General features: G+C 43.1%; 1 protein-coding gene across 4 annotated transcripts in view; it reads left to right on the top strand.

The window, feature by feature from the left end:
* Positions 1-18687, top strand: part of HTT (huntingtin) — a 240355-nt gene that overhangs the window by 97526 nt on the left and 124142 nt on the right. For all 4 annotated transcript variants that reach the window (XR_005031975.2, XM_036921270.2, XM_036921269.2 and 1 more), the window contains exons 7-11: positions 10667-10808; positions 11517-11695; positions 15957-16161; positions 17381-17428; positions 17949-18029. Coding sequence is in view for 3 of the 4 variants with exons in the window: in XM_036921270.2 (XP_036777165.2) it covers positions 10667-10808; positions 11517-11695; positions 15957-16161; positions 17381-17428; positions 17949-18029 (655 nt within the window). In the remaining variant the exon portion in view is untranslated. The remainder of the gene's footprint in view (positions 1-10666; positions 10809-11516; positions 11696-15956; positions 16162-17380; positions 17429-17948; positions 18030-18687) is intronic.

The raw sequence follows: 18687 nt of genomic DNA, 5'->3' as shown, positions 1-18687 counted from the left end.
AAGGGCTAACAGTCTTACTGGTCAGAATGCAGACCTGTTCTTAATTTCTGTCTGTACCTCACATCTGTCCTCAGGTAAGCCAGCATCTCTGGAGATTGTCCTCCAGTCTGTGCATGAGACGGGGAAGCGAAGGCCATGTCCTGGGCTACCTATGTGGGAGGGGAGACCTGAGCTAGAGTGGCTGGCACTTTGCAAAGGAGCAGTTAGGCAAGCTGCATAACATTCGAAAATCCATCAGTATCATCCACCACATTAACAAAAAGAAGGACAAAAAATACACGATCATCTCCATTGATGCTGAAAAAGCATTCGACAAAATTCAACATCCATTCATGATAAAAACTCTCAATAAAATGGGTATAGAGAGCAAGTACCTCAGCATAATAAATGCCATATATGACAAACCCACAGCCAACATTATAGTTAACAGCGAGAAGCTGAAAGCTTTTCCTTTAAGATGGGGAACAAGACAAGGATGCCCACTCTCACCAGTTCTATTCACTATAGTACTGGAGGTCCTAGCCATGGCAATCAGACAAAACAAAGAAATAAAAGGCATCCAGATCGGCAAGGAAGAAGTGAAACTGTCCCTCTTTGCAGATGACATGATATTGTACATAAAAAACCCTAAAGACTCCACTCCAAAACTGCTGGAACTAATATCGGAATTCAGCAAAGTTGCGGGATACAAAATTAATACACAGAAAGCTGTTGCATTCCTATACACTAACAATGAACTAGCAGAGAGAGAAATCAGGAAAACAATTCCATTCACAGTTCCATCAAAAAGAACAAACTACCTAGGAATAAACCTAACCAAGGAAATGAAAGACCTATACCCTGAAAACTGCAAGACACTCTTTAGAGAAATTAAAGAAGATACCAATAAATGGAAATATATCCCTTGCTCATGGATAGGAAGAATTAATATTGTCAAAATGGCCATCCTGCCTAAAGCAATCTATAGATTCAGTGCAATTCTTATCAAAATACCAACAGCATTCTTCAACAAACTAGAGAAAATCATTCTAAAATTCATATAGAACCACAAAAGACTTCGAATAGCCAAAGCAATCCTGAGAAGGAAGAATAACGTAGGGGGAGTTACGCTCCCCAATGTCAAGCTCTACTACAAAGCCACAGTAATCAAGACAATTTGTTACTAGCACAAGAACAGACCCATAGACCAATGGAAAAGACTAGAGAGCCCTGATATAAACCAAACTATATATGGTTAATTCATATATGATAAAGGAGCCATGGACATACAATGGGGAAATGACAGCCTCTTAAACAGCTGGTTTTGGCAAAACTGGACAGCTACATGCAAGAGAATGAAACTGGACTACTGTTTAACCCCATACACAAAAGTAAACTCGAAATGGATGAAAGACTTGAATGTAAGTCATGAAACCATCAAAACTCTTAGAAGACAACATAGGCAAACATCTCCTGAATATAAGCATGAGCAACTTTTTCCTGAATCCATCTCCTCGAGAAAGGGCAGCAAAAGCAAAAATGAACTCATGGGACTACATCAAACAAAAAATTTTTTGTCCAGCAAAGGATATCATCAACAAAACAAAAAAGACATCCTACAGTATGGGAGAATATATTTGTAAATGACATATCCAACAAGGGGTTAATATCCAAAATGTATAAAGAACTCACACACCTCAGCACCCAAAAAGCAAATAACCCTATTAAAAAATAGTCAGCAGATATGAAGAGACAGTTCTCCAAAAAAGAAATTCAGATGGCCAACAGACACATGAGAAGATGCTCCACATCACTAATCATCAGGGAAATGCAAATTAAAACCACAATGAGATATCACCTCACACCAGTAAGGATGGCCAGCATCGAAAAGACTAAGAAGAACAAATGCTTGCGAGGATGCGGAGAAAGGGGAACCCTCCTATACTGCTGGTGGGAATGTAAGCTAATTCAACCACTGTGGTAAGCAATATGGAGGTTCCTCAAAAAAACTGAAATAGAAATACCATTTGACCCCAGAATCCCACTCCTTGGAATATACTGAAAGAAAACATCTTCTCAGATTCAAAAAGACATATGCACCCCTATGTTTATTGCAGCACTTTTTACAATAGCCAAGATATGGAAGCAACCTAAGTATCCACCTGTAGATGAATGGATAAAGAAGATGTGTTACATATATACAATGGAATACTATTCAGCCATAAGAAAGAAACAAATCCTACCATTTGCAACAACATGGATGGCGCTGGAGGACATTATGCTCAGTGAAATAAGCCAGACAGATAAAGACAAATGCCAAATGATTTCTCTCTTTTGTGGAGTATAACTATGAAGCAAAACTGAAGGAACAAAATGGCAGCAGACTCACAGACCCCAAGAATGAACTAGTGGTTCCCAAAGGTGAGGGGTGTGGGAGGGCGGATGGGGAGGGAGAGAGAAGGGGACTGTGGGGTATTGTTTAGTACACATGGTGTGGGGGATCATGGGGAGAACAGTATATCACAGAGAAGGGACATAGTGGATCTCTGGCAACTTGCTGCACTGATGGATGGTGACTGCATTGGGGTGTGGGTGGGGACTTGATAATATGGGTAAATGTAGTAAACACATTGTTTTTTTCATGTGAAACCTTCATAAGAGTGTATATCAATCATACCTTAATAAAAAACTAAAAAAACAAACAAACGTGCCTGTTCCTCACCTAGTAGCTGGGTTGCTGTGCTTGGCTGCGGTGAATGCTGCTGCTCTGCCCATTCTTGTACATGCCTTTTGGGAATGTGTCAGGAAACAGGTTCAGCTTTCCGTGTGGATACTTAGAAGTGAAGTTGCTGGTTTTAGGGTGTGTGTATTCCAGCTTTAGCAGATGCTGTCCTGTAGTCTTCCTGCGTGGCTGCACCAGCTGCCAGCTCCACCAGGGGCCTCTGCGTCCTGGTCAGCACCAGGGTGGGTGTTGGTCCTTTTGACCTGGCCACTCTCAGGAGTGGGTTCTACCATCACACTTGACTTTCATTTCTATTCCGTACTGTTGAATGCTCTTGACTCTGAAGTTTAATAAGTTTTGTATCTTTTCTCTTTTGAAGTACTCTTTTTTTTTGAATATCTATAATCCAACTTTATTTCAAATGATCAGAGTATTGCACCTTAGATGGGGTCAACATCAAGGGAATTTTGGTGCATTGTTTTTTTCTCTCTCTCTCTCTCTCTCTCTTTTTTAGGTGTCATTGATACACACACTTATGAAGGTTTCACATGAAAAACATTGTGGTTACTACATTGAATCATATTATCAAGCCCCCCCATGCCCCATAGAAGTCACAGTCTATCAGCATAGTAAGATGCTATATAGTCATTACTTGTCTTCTCTCTGCTGCACTGTCTTCCACATGACTACCCTACCAAAGGGTAACTGTTAGTTCATTCTTGGGTTCTTTGATTTTACTGCTGTTTTGTTCCTTCAGTTTTTCTTTGTTCTTATACTCCACAGATGAGTGAAATCATTTGGTATTTGTCTCTCTCCACCTGGCTTATTTCACTGAGCATAATACCGTCTAGCTCCATCCATGTTGTTGCAAATGGTAGGATTTGTTTTCTTCTTATGGCTGAATAATAGTCCATTGTGAATATGTACCACATCTTCTTTATCTGTTCATCTACTGATGGACACATAGATTGCTTCCATTTCTTGGCTATTGTAAATAGTGCTGCGATAAACATAGGGGTGCATCTGTCTTTCAAACTGGGCTACTGCATTCTTAGGGTAAATTCCTAGAAGTGGAATTCCTGGGTCAAATGGTATTTTTATTTTGAGCTTTTTGAGGAATCTCCATACTGCTTTCCACAATAGTTGAACTAGTTTACATTCCCACCAGCACTGTAGGAGGGTTCCCCTTTCTCCACAACCTCACCAACATTTGTTGTTGTTTGTCTTTTGGATGGTGGCGATCCTTACTGGTGTGAGGTGATATCTCATTGTGGTTTTAATTTGCATTTCTCTGAGGACCAGCAATGTGGAGCATCTTTTCATGTGTCTGTTGGCCATCTGAATTTCTTCTTTGGAGAACTGTCTATTCAGCTCCTCTGCCCATTTTTTAATTGGATTATTTGCTTTTTGTTTGTTGAGGTGTGTGAGCTCTTTATATATTTTGGGTGTCAACCCTTTATTGGATCTGTCATTTATGAATATATTTTCCCATACTGTAGGATGCCTTTTTGTTCTTTTGATGGTGTCCTTTGCTATACAGAAGGTTTTCAGCTTGATATAGTCCCACCTGTTCATTTTTGCTTCTGTTTCCCTTGCCTGGGGAGATATGTTCATGAAGAAGTTGCTCATGTTTATGTCTAAGAGATTTTTGCCTATGTTTTTTCCTAAGAGTTTTATGGTTTCATGGCTTACATTGAGGCCTTTGATCCATTTTGAATTTACTTTTATGTATGGGGTTAGACAGTGATCCAGTTTCACTCTCTTACATGTAGCTGTCCAGTTTTGCCCACTCCAACTGTTGAAGAGGCTGTCATTTCGCCATTGTATGTCCATGGCTTCTTTATCGTATATTAATTGACCGTATATGTTTGGATTAATGTCTGGAGTCTCTATTCTGTTCCACTGGTCTGTGGTTCTGTTCTTGTGCCAGTACCAAATTGTCTTTATTACAATGGCTTTGTAGTAGGTCTCGAAGTTGGGGAGCGAGATCCCCCCCGCTTTATTCTTCCTTGTCAGGATTGCTTTGGCTTTTCAGGGTCTTTTGTGGTTCTATATGAATTTTTGAACTATTTGCTCTAGTTTGTTGAAGAATGCTGTTGGTAATTTGATAGGGATTGCATTGAATCTGTAGATTGCTTTAGGCAGGATGGCAATTTTGACGATATTAATTCTTCCTAGCCAAGAGCATGGGATGAGTTTCCATTTGTTAGTGTCCTCTTTAATTTCTCTTAAGAATGTCTTGTAGTTTTCAGGGTATAGGTCTTTCACTTCCTTGGTCAGTTTTATTCCTAGGTATTTTATTCTTTTTGATGCTATTGTGAATGGAATTGTTTTCCTGATTTCTCTTTCTGTTAGTTCATCATTAGTGTACAGGAAAGCGGCAGATTTCTGTGTATTAATTTTGTATTCTGCAACTTTGCTGAATTCCGATATTAGTTCTAGTAGTTTTGGAGTGCAGTCTTTAGAGTTTTTATATACAATATCATGTCATCTGCATATTGTGACAGTTTGTCTTCTTCTTTACCAATCTGGATCCCTTGTATTTCTTTGATTTGTCCAATTGCCGTGGCTCGGACCTCCAGTACTATGTTGAATAATAGTGGGGAGAGTGGGAATCCCTATCTTGTTCCCTATATTAGAAGAAAAGATTTCAGCTTCTCGCTTTTCAGTATGATGTTGGCTGTGGTTTTATCATAGATGGCCTTTATTATGTTGAGGTTTTTGCCCTCTATACCCATTTTGTTGAGAGTGTTTATCATGAATGCATGTTTAATTTTGTTGAGTGCTTTTTCAGTGTCTATGGAGATGATCATGTATTTTTTGTCCTTCTTTTTGTTTATGTGGTGGATGATGTTAATGGATTTTCGAATGTTGTACCATCGTTGCATCCCTGAGATGAATCCCCCTTGTTTATGGTGTATGATCCTTTTGATGTATTTTTGAATTCGGTTTCCTAATATTTTTTTGAGTATTTTTGCATCTATGTTCATCAGGGATATTGGTCTGTAATTTTCTTTTTTGTTGGGGTCTTTGCCTTGTTTTGGTATTAGGGTGATGTTGGCTTCATGGAATGAGTTTGGGGGTATTCCCTCCTCTTCTATTTTTGGAAAACTTTAAGGAGAATGGGTATTATGTCTTCTCTGTACGTCTGATAAAATTTTGTGGTAAATGCATCTGGTCCCGGGATTTTGCTCTTGGGTAGTTTTTTGATTACTGATTCAATTTTGTTGCTGGTAATTGGTCTGTTTAGATTTTCTGTTTCTTCCTCGGTCAGTCTTGGAAGGTTGTATTGTTCTAGAACGTTGTCCATTTCTTCTAGGTTTTCCAGCTTGTTAGCATATAGGTTTTCATAGTATTCTCTAATAATTCTTTGTATTTCTGTGGGGTCCATCGTAATTTTCCTTTCTTGTTTCTGATTCTGTTGGTGTGTGTAGATTCTCTTTTTCTCTTAATACGTCTGGCTAGAGGCTTATCTATTTTGTTTATTTTCTCAAAGAACCAGCTCATGGTTTAATTGATTTTTTTCTATTGTTTTATTCTTCTCAGTTTTATTTATTCTCTGGTCTTTATTATGTCCCTCTTTCTGCTGTCTTTGGACCTCATTGTTATTCTTTTTCCAATTTCAATAATTGTGCCTTTAGCCTATTCATTTGGATTTATCTTCCTTCTTTAAATCGTGCTGGATTGCTATGTGCTTTACTCTTAGAACTGCCTTCACTGCATCCCACAGAAGTTGGGGCTTTGTGCTGTTGTTGTCATTTGTCTCCATATATTGTTTGATGTCTGTTTTAATTTGGTCATTGATCCATTGATTATTTAGGAGCATGTTGTTAAGCCTCCATGTGTTTGTGAGCCTTTTTGTTTTCTTTTTACAATTTATTTCTAGTTTTATGTCTTTGTGGTCTGAGAAGTTGGTTGGTAGAATTTCAGTGTTTTTGAATTTACTGAGGCTGTTTTTGTTGCCTAGTATGTGGTCTATTCTGGAAAATGTTCCATGTGCACTTGAAAAGAATTGTATCCTGCTGCTTTTGGGTGTAGAATTCTGTAGATGTCTGTTAAGACCATCTGTTCTAATATGTTGTTCAGTGCCTCTGTGTCCTTATTTATTTTCTCTCTGGTGGATCTGTCCTTTGGAGTGAGTGGTGTGTTGAAGTCTCCTAAAATGAATGCAGTGCATTCTATTTTTTCCTTCAATTCTGTTAGTATTTGTTTCCAATATGTTGGTTGCTCATGTGTTGCATGCATATATACTTAGAATGGTTATATCCTCTTGTTGGGCTGACCCCTTTATCATTATGTAATGTCCTCCTTTATCTCTTGGTACTTTCTTTGTTTTGAAGTCTATTTTGTCTGATAGTAGTACTGCAACACCTGCTTTTTTCTCCTTGTTTGCATGAAATATCTTTTTCCATCCCTTGTCTTTTAGTCTTTGTATGCATTTGGGTTTGAGGTGAGTCTCTTGTAAGCAGCATATAGAAGGGTCTTGCATTTTTATCTATTCTATTACTCTGTCTTTTGATTGGTGCATTCATTCCATTTACATTTAGGGTGATTATTGAAAGATATGTGCTTATTGCCATTGCACGCTTTAGATTTGTGGTTACCAAAGGTTCAAGGTTAGCTTCTTTACTATCTAAGTGTCTAACTTAACTTGCTTATTGAGCTATGATAAATGCAGTCTGATGATTGTTTATTTCTCTCCCTTCTTATTCCTCCTCCTGCATTCTTTATATGTTAAATGTTCTATTCTGTGCTCTTTTGTGTTTCCCTTAACTGCTTTTGTGAATAGTTGATTTTATTTTTTGCCTTTAGTTTGTATTTGGTTGGTCTGCTTTCTTTGATGTGATTTTATTTTCTCTGGTCACTTCTATTTAGCCTTTGGAGTGCTTCCATCTAGAGCAGTCCGTCTAAAATACCCTGTGGAGGTGGTTTGTGGAAGGCAAATTCTCTCAACTTTTGCTTGTCTGGGAATTGTTTAATCCCTCCTTCATATTTAAATGATAATCGTGCTGGGTAGAGTATCATTGGTTCAAGGCCCTTCTGTTTCATTGCATTTAATATATCCTGCTATTCTCTTCTGTCCTGTAAGGTTTCTTTTGAGAAGTCTGATGATAGCCTGATGGGTTTCCTTTGTAGGTGACAATTCTTCTCTCTCTGTTTGCCTTTAATACTCTGTCCTTGTCCTTGATCTTTGCCATTTTAATTATTATGTGTCTTGGTGTTGTCCTCCTTGGGTCCCTTTTGTTGAGATTTCTGTCTCCTTCTGTGGTCTTTGAGACTATTTCCTCCCATAGTTTGGGGAAGTTTTCAGCAATTATTTCTTCACATACACTTTCTCTCATTTTTTCTCTTTTCTTCTTCTTCTGGTACCCCTATAATATGGATAGTGTTCCATTTCGATTGGTCACACACTTCTCTTAATATTGTTTCATTCCTGCAGATCCTTTTATCTCTCTCTGTGTCCGCTTCTCTGTGTTCCTGTTCTCTGATTTCTATTCCAATAATGGCCTCTTGCACTTCATCCAGTCTGCTCTTAAGTCCTTCCAGAGATGATTTTATTTCTGTGTTCTCTCTCCTAACTTTATATGTTAGCTCTTGCATATTTCTCTGCAGCACCATCAGCATGGTTATGACCTTTATTTTGAATTCTTTTTTGGGAAGATTGGTTAAGTCTATCTCCCCAGGCTCCTTCTTGGAGGTTGTCTGTGTGATTCTGGTCTGGATCAATTTCTTCTGCCTTTTCATGGCAATAGAGGTTGTCATGTGTAGGTGGCGCATGTGTCAGCTGGGAGAACAAAGTCCCTTCCTGCTTGCTCCTTGCCTTCCTCTCCTGCGAGAACGGCAACCCCTCCCGGCTTGTGCTGGGCATCTGCACGCTGACTGGGCCTCTGAATCTAGCCTGGGTGGCTGCGGAGGAGGCTCGGGCGGTTGCTGTGGGTTCGGCCCCTCTTAGGCTGCTCCTCTGCTATGGCGGTGTCACGCCAGAGGGGGAATGGATGTGGGGCTGTGTATTGCTGTGAGGGGCCTCAGAGCTGCGCTGCCTCCCCAAGGGTTAGGGCGCCCGGAGTTCCCCGGGATTCCCAGCCGCTGAGCTGAGTGTGCCAGGTTGCTTCCGTCCAGCTGTGAGGCCCCTGTCCCTTTAAGACTTTCAAAAAGCACTCGCTTTTCTTGTGTCTGAGGGGCGCCGGCTGCGGGAGCCACTTGCAGATTTTACTGTCCCGTTTCCGTAGTATCCAGTACCCCATGCACTGTGTGTCTGCGCTACCGGTGTGGATGGCTAGGGCTGGGTATTTAACAGTCCTGGGCTCCCTCTCCCTCCCCACTCCGACTCCTCTCCTCCCGCCTCGGAGCTGGCGTGGGGGGGCGCTTGCTTCCCGCTGGGCCGCGGCTTGTTTCTTACCCCCCTTGTGAGCCACTGGGTTCTCGCAGATGTATATGTAGCCTGGCTGTTGTGCTGTATCTTCTGGTCTCTCTTTTAGGAATAGTTGTATTTGTTGTATTTTCAAAAATATATATGGTTTTGGGAGGAGATTTCCGCTGCCCTACTCACGCCGCCATCTTGGCTCCTCCCTCTGTCTTTTTGAATCTGAGATCTTGCCATCTTTTGGTAAATTCCTTGGAGTGGAAATCCTGGGTCAAATGGTATTTGTATTTTGAGTTTTTTGAGGAACCTACATACTGCTTTCCATAATGGTTGACCTAATTTACATTCCCATCAGCAGTGTAGGAGGGTTCCCCTTTCTCTTTTAGTTTCACTTTTTAAATTTATTGTTCCAGACTGGTTGATGTCCTCTGTAATAATGCTTAGCTTCCACTGTACCTATAAGTTTGTTTTAAAAGATAATCATTCTTAATTTACAATCTCTGTGGTGTATGTGTGTTATTACTCAGAGGAGTTCTTTAAGATGCCAGTATCTTTCTTGGAGTGAAACAATTTGCATGAGATAAGTTTGTAGAGTTCTCTAGGTGGTATTTCTGGGGAAGAATTGGAGGCCACAGAACATGGGGGGATTCCTGTGGCTTGGGCTCTGGTCCTCTCCCTCTCTGGTTACAGAGATCTAATCTGTAAATTCACTGAGTCGGTGAGCCTTTGAGAGCCAGTCTGTGCCAACTACCGTGCTGAGGAGAAGCTAATTTACCAGTGAGACGCCAATCTGTCTATTTGCTGCTCATTGGCCTGGGTCTCTGCCTCTCGTGGTGGGTACTAAACATGCCCCTGCCTTGGACAGCAGTGCTCCGTGCATGCTGAGCAGGAACGGGGACCAAATCAGTGCTCAGAGCATCGTTTGGAAGAGTGGAAACTGGGTTTCTTAGTAACGTAGTCACTTAAGTCACGCACCCAGACAGCCAACCCGCTCATCCTTTGGGTGTTGTGAAGACTTGGCTGCCATTACTGGCATGATAGCACTTCCCCTTTGGGTTGTCCTGTAGGTCTAGAAACAGTCTCATTCCCTGGTTTCTCAGGACGGCATTGTGGGCAGTGTGCTGTCACAGTTCTGTTAGTTTTTACATTTCCTGTTCCTGAGTGGGTCTCCTGGCAGCAGCAGGGACCCATTCACCACCTGTTTCTCATCCAGAGGGCTGTGGGCATTGGCTGGTACTCTTTTCTCCTTGACTTCATTATTGTTGGTATTTTTTCCTCCTTTACTTTACTCTTTACTTAGTGTCATTTACTGAGCCTGTTCCCAACACTGTGGGTACATCTTTTCCAGAATCTGAGGTTTTCACTCGGGTATAGAGGGCACAGATGCTGAGCAAGTTCCAACTTACAGTTTATAAGAAAGAGAGGAGATAGGCATATTTGCTAGGTGCTCTGGAATATCCTGAATTTCGGGTAGTTCCATTTGGCTCTGGGAAAGTCTCAAGTTGTTTACAATTTATCCTCTATAGTAATTTGGAGCAAATTTTATGAAATTCTTGATAAGCTTTGTAGGAGTTTCACCTTCTGGATTTTCGCTTGCACAGGTTCTCTTAAAGGCCTTCATAGCGAATCTGAAGTCAAGCTCCCCTACCATCCGACGGACAGCAGCTGGCTCAGCAGTGAGCATCTGCCAGCATTCAAGAAGGACGCAGTATTTTTATAGCTGGCTGCTAAATGTGCTCTTAGGTAAGGTGCAGGCCTGTGATTTTTTCCCGTGGTGTGGTAGAGTCTCTAGCATTTACCTGAGACAGACAGACCTTCGATGTTCTTTACTTCAGCCTCCAGACCAAGCCTGTGGCACTTCTGACTGGTAATGTGAACTGTGTTGAGGCTGCTGTGAGCCAGGGTGGGGTGTTTGAGATCAGGAAAAGGCCCCTTCTCTGTGCAAAGTATAGGCACAACCTGCCAAAGGACTGCTCACTGGGCATGGGTGTAAGCTGTGTGCAGCCCCACCAATGTCCCCTTGGGCCGCAGAATGCTCAACTGTACGCAGTGGCCCTGTGTGCAGTGAGCTCCCGAGGCCTGTAGCCGAGCCTCATCCCCAGCAGGTTCTCTGTACAGGTGTAGATCTGTGGGCTGCTTCTCCTGTACCAGGGAGTTAACACACACAGGTGCTGAGGGACTGTAATGGGAAGGCTGTCTGGCTTTCACACACAGTGAAACTCCCAGTAGGGGCTTTGCTACGCTAAGGTTTCACGGGTTACCCTTGAGAGCCACTTGTGGGTCTTGGCCACACAAGGAAACGCACCGTGGTCCCCACGGTCGTGTTTGTGCTGTCTTCATTGCTCACCGCCAGCCTCACTGTCAGGTTCTCTGGGTCTCTTCTTGTTGATAAATTAAGCCACGATTCTTTCAGTGGATCAGGTGTTCAGACGTCTGTTGCTGCCTTCGTAGGTTTGTTGGCTCCTGCCGAGGATGAGCACCCTGCCCTCCTGACCCTTGGAGTGCTGCTCACACTGAGATACTTGGTGCCTTTGCTGCAGCAGCAGGCCAAGGACACGGGCCTGAAAGGCAGCTTTGGGGTGACGCGGAAAGAAACAGAGGTCTCTCCCTCGACAGAGCAGCTTGTTCAGGTAGGAGCCACATCTCCCTCTAGTGCCTGTACATAAGTGACTGACAGTGAATCAGACTGTCTGGAAGAGAGGTGGCAGAGCCAAGGCTGAAAAGGCCAGAGCCAGACCCACTGGTTTGGATTCTGGGTCACGACCTCTAGCTCTGTGACCTCTGTATGGCAGTGACATCAGTAAAATGGAGGTGCGCTCTCATAAGGTTCTGAGAGTATTACATAAGCCCCTTGGGCCCCTGCCTGGCAGAGAGGACACTGTTGCCCTGTTTCTAAAACCAGGGCTTGGGAGATGTGTTTGTTCAGTAGACATTTACTGAGCCACACCGTGTGCTGGGCACTGGGGCAGGTGCAGGGGAGACAGCAGTGAGCATTTGGCTGTGACCTCTGTCCCCTGGATCCTGTGGTCTGCACATTAGGCTACACTCAAGGGAGGTGGGAACACAAGGCCACAGGGGAGTCAGAACAAATGCTCAAACTTGTCTTCCCGATCCAGAGAAAGCCTGTGACAGTTCTGGCACATGGGGGTCGGTAGGTGACTGAATTCTCTGCAGCACGCTCTTCTAGGCCATTTCATTGACCTTGTACCAGTGCGGCTGCGTTTGAGCAGCCGTATTTTGTGCCCTTCACTTTGAGATGTTATGTCTGGATTTATACTGTGGTCACTGTGTCGGGTGCTTTGAAGCCCTTGCCCTTTCTGCAAGTCAGATGGACAGATGACACATGTAGGGGTTGAGGCACACAACCCAGGCTCCTGAGAGGGGTGCCTCGTCTCAGTTGTCTGCTTTCAGTGTATTGGTGACATTGTAGTTTATGGGTATTTGGGTCAGTTGGATTTTGTAGGGTACAGAATTGTAAGTGGCTAAAAGGGTTCTTGAAAAGCAATCATGAGCTGAAGATAGTGCTGATGATTGAGGCAGGTGGTGCTCGTAAGGTACGCAGACTCCTCCCTGCCCATGGGAGGCCTGGGAGCGGTGGCTGCACCTGAGCAGGCCTCCCGGAAAGCGTCCGGCGCACGCCCTTGCTTCGACCGTCGTCCCTCTGCTGTCTCACTGAACCAGGTGGTGCAGGCTCAGGAGCTAGGACGGTTCAGCGCCCCCCTCAAAAGTCACAGCCGAGTGCATGAGCGAGCAGAAGGGAGTAAATAGTTGTAATAAATACACTTATAAGACAGTTTATTTCATCCTTACCTGGTTTTTTGTTTTGCTTTGATTATGGAGATTTCCAGGCATACACAAAAGTTGACAGAATAGCATAGTGGCCCCTTCAGCAGTCCTCACTTCAGGGCTGCTCACATGTTCACTTAGAGGCCACACCCTTCCCCTGTGTTGGTGCTGTTGTGAAGCTGTCCCACCTACCCTGTTATTTTATCTGTATTTCAGTATGTATCCTATAGAGGAGGACACTTTGTTCTTAAAACTCAGTGGTAGTGCCATGTCACACCTAAAAGAATGAACATGCACTTAACCTCACATAGCCATTCACCCACTGCCAAGTTTTCCTGAGCTGATGGTTTCCCTTAAGAGTTCCTTTGATGGAGAAATAGATTGTCCTGTGGAACTCCTGGCAATCTGATTTATGGCTTGTCTCTACTGAATAAATCAGCACATTTCTTTGTTCTCTGTATCTCCTTTCCATTGATAATTGGAACTAGAGCCCTGTCAGGTTTTGTGCATGTTTGATAATGCACATAATATCTGAGGTCAGCTTATATAGTATTTTAGAATAAATAAATATATAAGTATTGGGGCTACATACCCAGAATTTTTTTCTGATGTTTTAAAAAGCTGCCTAGTCAAAAAAGTTTGAAGACCATTGGTCTGGTGGGAGAAGCCAGCAGTCACTAGATGGCATGGTGAGGTGGGGAGTGCAGGGCACTGTAGGAGCACACAGCAGGGGCCCCTGCATGGCCAGGGTCAGGGAGGCATGCAGGAGGGGCTGAGTTATGGGCTCTGTTTAAGGGTGAGCAGGATCTGACCATGAACTGGGAGTTGGGAGAAGAGAGTTTTCTGGGCAGAAACTGCAACCATTGCCAAGACCAAGGAGAGTGAGAAAGAGGGCACCCAGCTTGAGTGAGGGTACAGGCGGGCATGGGTGTGGCCCTTTGCGGGTCTCAGGGCTCTCTCCTAGATGAGCAGGTGTGCTGGGGAACGGTGAGGCCCGAGAGGTGTTGAAAACTGTGTTCAGCTAGGGTAGCAGTAATCCTGGTAGGACAGGGGAGGGGCATAGGGTGTGCTGCTTATTTAATTAGTTACTGACTTTCTTAATATTTACTTCTCTCCAAAGCTATTACATGGTATGGCACCTTGTTGAATTACGAGCTAGATATGTTTTAGAGACAATCTTAATCTGTTTTTTTTTGACCACTAAGCATTCTGAATTAAGTATTTTTATTAAGAAGCTCATTTCAGCTAACGTAGTTTGGCTAACTGTATTTACAAAGAATTTAAAGTAATCCTGGGTGTGGCCAAACTATTAAACAAGTGTGGACAAAGTCTGTATACTTTCAGATATTCAAGAACTCAATTTTCTGTTCTGTACACTTTCTGAAGAAGTTATTTGACATTGTATTTCAGCAAAATGAGAAGTATATTAAAAAAACGAGGATGCCCTTAAAGCCAGGAAACAAGGCACCTCACTGTGGGAAGGCGGTGGGAGCACTTCCCAGCGGTGGGTGTGCAGCGTGCCGCGCAGTGGGAACAGGAGGCCAGAGGTGCTCCAGGGAGCCCCGCAACAAGTGTGATCAAGAAGCTGGGGAGAAGGGGAGGCAGGCGTGTACTTCAGCACAGGTGGGGAGAGGCGGTCAGCCACACTAGGAGAGCCAGGCAGATTTATAAAAGGAAGTTAGGATCCAGTAATGAAGCAAATTGAAAGTTGAATAATTTTAGGCAAGTAATAGATTATGGTAAAAGAGAATGCGTTTAATTATTACCCTTGGTACATTCTGTTTTAAATGGCACAGGACTAGTAATAATGAAATATTTCTTTATTTTGGGGTCTGGTCACATTAATAGGCTTTGCAGTGAATAATGTTTATGGAAACATGGTAAGATACGTACTTTTTAAAATTCAGCTTTTAGACTCATCCTCTAGACATGGCAGATGTTTTAAATAGTGATGCATAGTAGATGTCAATGTCATATCTTAGTGATAGGAAACTGGTGATGCTGGGACTAGAATTTGGGAGGGGGCGATGGGCTGAAGGGCAGATGGGAGTATGGGAGGCTGGTTTTCTCACTTCACGTAGTAAGTTTGCTCAAAATACATGGCCTCAGAATCAAGGTGTGAGCTCATGAGCTAGAGCAGGGTCAGCAGCCTCTCCCTACATTGGGCCAACCACTGAGCTCTACTGGTGTAGCAGGAGGGTGGCCACAGATGGACACAGACGTGGCACGTTCTAGTGCAACTTTCTGTACAGGATAGGTGGCGGCCTGATTGGGCCTGTGGATTGTGGTTTTCAGACCTGTGACCTGGACTTTCAGAGGTTGCCATCAGAACTGATTAAGCAATGATTAAAAGCAGTTACCTCTGAGACTTCTTTCTTATTGTATGCCTTCCTCTGCTGTTTTGTTAAATATGCATCTTACTTTCATGGGATTAAAGGCAGGGCTGCCTGATGTACCAAATAAAAATACAGGATTCCATTTAAATTTGAATTTCAGAGAAATAGTGAATAATTTTGTGGTGTAAGTCTGCCTGAAATCTCATGGGACATAGTTATACTACAAAATCATCTGTTGTTTATATGAATTCCAATTTAACTAGGGGCTCTGTATTTTATTTGGCAACTCTAATTAATGGGAAAAAGAATAAATCTAGTGTGTTCGCATAATGTGATACAGTATTAAAAGTACTAAGAAACTTGACACAATGCCTTTAAAGTTTGGGGAATCTCTTGCTCCGTGGCTCGCATGACAGCGTTTCTTGCTTATTGAATGTGTGTCCCGCTAATGGCGTTCACTGAACGTTGAGCTCTCCTCTCCCTTATTAGTCACCAGTTTGGGGAGACGGAGATCTTAACTAGCATGCTGCTGCTTTTGTGGAAGTGCTCTGCTTATTTTTAAGGAATCAATGTAACAGTGAAAGAAATCATTGCAGTTTATAAACAACATTGGAGCTGATGATCACACTGGTAGAAGCAATAGAGAAATTTTTAGGGGGGAAATTAAAGGCACAAATTTGCCAACCTAACACTATCAAAAACAAAACCAGTGAAACTTAAGGCACATTTTAAACCGATGAGGGTACCACTTGGGTGTCTCTGTTTCTAGGTTTACGAGCTGACCTTGCACTATGCTCAACACCCAGACCACAATGTTGTGACTGGAGCATTAGAACTCTTGCAGCAGCTCTTCAGGACGCCTCCACCGGGGCTCCTGCAAGCCCTGACCACGGCGGGCGGTATGGGGCAGCTTGCTGCGACCCAAGATGAGCCCAGCTGCCGAGGGCGAAGCGGGAGTATTGTGGAGCTCATAGGTAAGTTATTGGGGAGGTTGACTCAGAGAGAGCCCTGTAGTAACACTGGTTATCCTCTGTTGAATTATGGGCCTGGTGCTGTGCTGAGCAATTTACATCTCAATTCCCTATGAAAACTGCAGGTAAGGTCCTTGTCTACAAACAGAACTAATATGTAGAAAAGTAAGGTGACAAAATGAGGCCAGCATTTAGAGCGTGGCCTCCTGACTTGGCTGCCTCCCCATGGCATTGCATGGATTGTGAATGAAAACATAGGGAAAATACTTCTAGTGCTCTTGTGTCCCTTTGCCCAGACGTGGGATTTTTCAAGTGTTGGTAGGGATTTTAGAGTTCTCTCTTCCTCTGGGTCCTGTTTTGCTGTCCTGACTGTCTCTGGAAGCCCTTTCTATTCCTCCTCTTGCAGGCAGTCCTCTGCCCTCTGCCCTCTCTCTGCCCTGCTGCTGTGGGCTTTAGGGGGATGGGGTCCTCATCCCCATAGGGGTGCTACCCTGTAGCCTGGCCATCTCCTCCAGCCTCAGTGGGCCCCGTCTGACCCAGAGTAGCCCCTTAGGAGCTGGAATACATGGGAGCCCCAAATTGCAGCTTCTCATGCAGGGTTTGGCACAGCGGAGGCTTCTGCTGCTTTCGCTGACCCTGGACCTCCCTGAGGCCCTGCGGTGTGTGGTTGATTAAGTGCAGCCGGGTGTGGCTGGGCCTTTCTCCCAGCATTGACGAACCGGAGAGCCTTTTGACTGGAGGTCTGGCTATTGACTCCCCTGAACACAGTTCTTTGCCTGAGCCCTGAGCAGAAGGCGTTAGTGTGCCTGCTCCTTGCCCTTTGTAGTGGGAACCCTTTTCTCTGTGGAATACTTGTCTTACAAATAATTGCTAGAAGTACTCATTTCTAATGAATGTTTCTAATGAAAATTTCTATTTGATTATTAGTTGATCAAACAATCTGAAATTTCTGATGTTTTTAATTTGATATTTTAAATGCTCTTTATCTGAGGCCTTTGCTATTTTAGTCGTGTCTTTAGCAATGAGATGTTTGAGCATTTGTGTGATCCCATGCTGTTGAAATTAAACTGTTGCAGTAAGGTGCATAAGCATTGCCTGTGTGGACATGCTTATGTGGTCTCTGGTTAGAAAGATGAATCAAGCTTTTTGAAGATTTTCAGATTCCTCTGGATTTTAGCAGTTTGTTACCTTATTTTCACCTGTCATTTTCTGTGATTTGCAGCTGGAGGGGGTTCTTCATGCAGCCCTGTCCTTTCAAGAAAACATAAAGGTGATTACTTCACAAATCAGTCTTATGTTGAATCTTACTGCTCTTTCTATAGTTCTGTAAAGCAGTCGACCTCCTGTCTCTCTCTTTAACAGTAATTTTATGTATAAATGTGGCTGGAATCTGATAACTAGGTCTGATTAGTTCCGTTTTGGGTGGCTTTTAAAAATTGCTTGTATATCAGAATTACTTTGTCATAAATTTCTAATGCTTTAAATTAGGGGTCAGCAAACTTTCTCTGTAAAGGACCTGATGGTACATATTTTAGCATTGTGGGCCTTACTGTCTCTTTTGTGACTGTTCACCTCACTCTGGTGACAGGAAGGCACTCCCCAGGCTAGTATCTCTGCATTCTTAGTGCTTAGCTCCCTCAAGGCATAAAAGTATGTACACGTAATGATAAACTGTATGAGAGGTGAATTAAGTAAGCTTATGATTTGCTACTTAGAATGTGCATTTATTGGATTTGCAAAGTTCTTCATCTTAGCAAGCTTAAAAGGACTCCTGCTACCTCGTTTCCTAGGGAAGGTGCTCTTTGGAGAAGCAGCAGCCTTGGAGGATGACTCTGAGTCAAGGTCGGAGGGCAGCAGCCCGGCGTTTGCAGGTAGCTCTGTGGGGGCCGATCCACCGTCTGCTCTGCCCCCTGCACTCAGTAGTGCATGCTTGTGGGGAGGGCAGTAGGGAAGCCATCTTGCTCAAATGGTGGTAATTCTGGATTTGTTCATAATGCTTATTTTGAAATGTATGTTTTTTCCTGCATCAGATGTTTGCTGTTTCGTTGGTTTAGGCTGCATTAAAATGTGGTTTGTGCTACCTGAGTAGGGATGGTAGGTCATGGAATCTCATGAATTGCAGGATCATGAGGGTGGAAATGGGATTAAAAATTGACCTTGGGTAATTTGACTTGAAAGAAATGTGCTTACAGATAGTTATCTAATTGGATTCTTTATTCACCTTACAAAAGATGACACCAGTAATTGGATTAATTAGAGTGGTTTGGGTTGTATAATCCTATCCAAAAGAATATTTTTAGATGACCAAACATAAGGCTAAAATATTTGGGAAGGAAAATCTGAATAATTCCCCTGGTGATTATGCATTCATTTATTTTACAGAAGAGAAATCGATAATTTATTACAAAAATTAAAAGTTAAAACAACAGAATAATGAAGCTCTACATAAGTATAAGGCTCAAGTACCCACTGCATCAGCAGTCCCACTGTGGCCTCTGCTAACGGCCTGGCTTGGCTGTTTCTGTTGCA

The sequence above is a fragment of the Manis pentadactyla genome, chromosome 5, assembly GCF_030020395.1.
Source record: "Manis pentadactyla isolate mManPen7 chromosome 5, mManPen7.hap1, whole genome shotgun sequence".
NCBI lineage: Eukaryota > Metazoa > Chordata > Mammalia > Pholidota > Manidae > Manis > Manis pentadactyla.
Note: the sequence above shows the minus strand (reverse complement) of the source record. Positions and strands in the feature narration are given on the sequence as shown.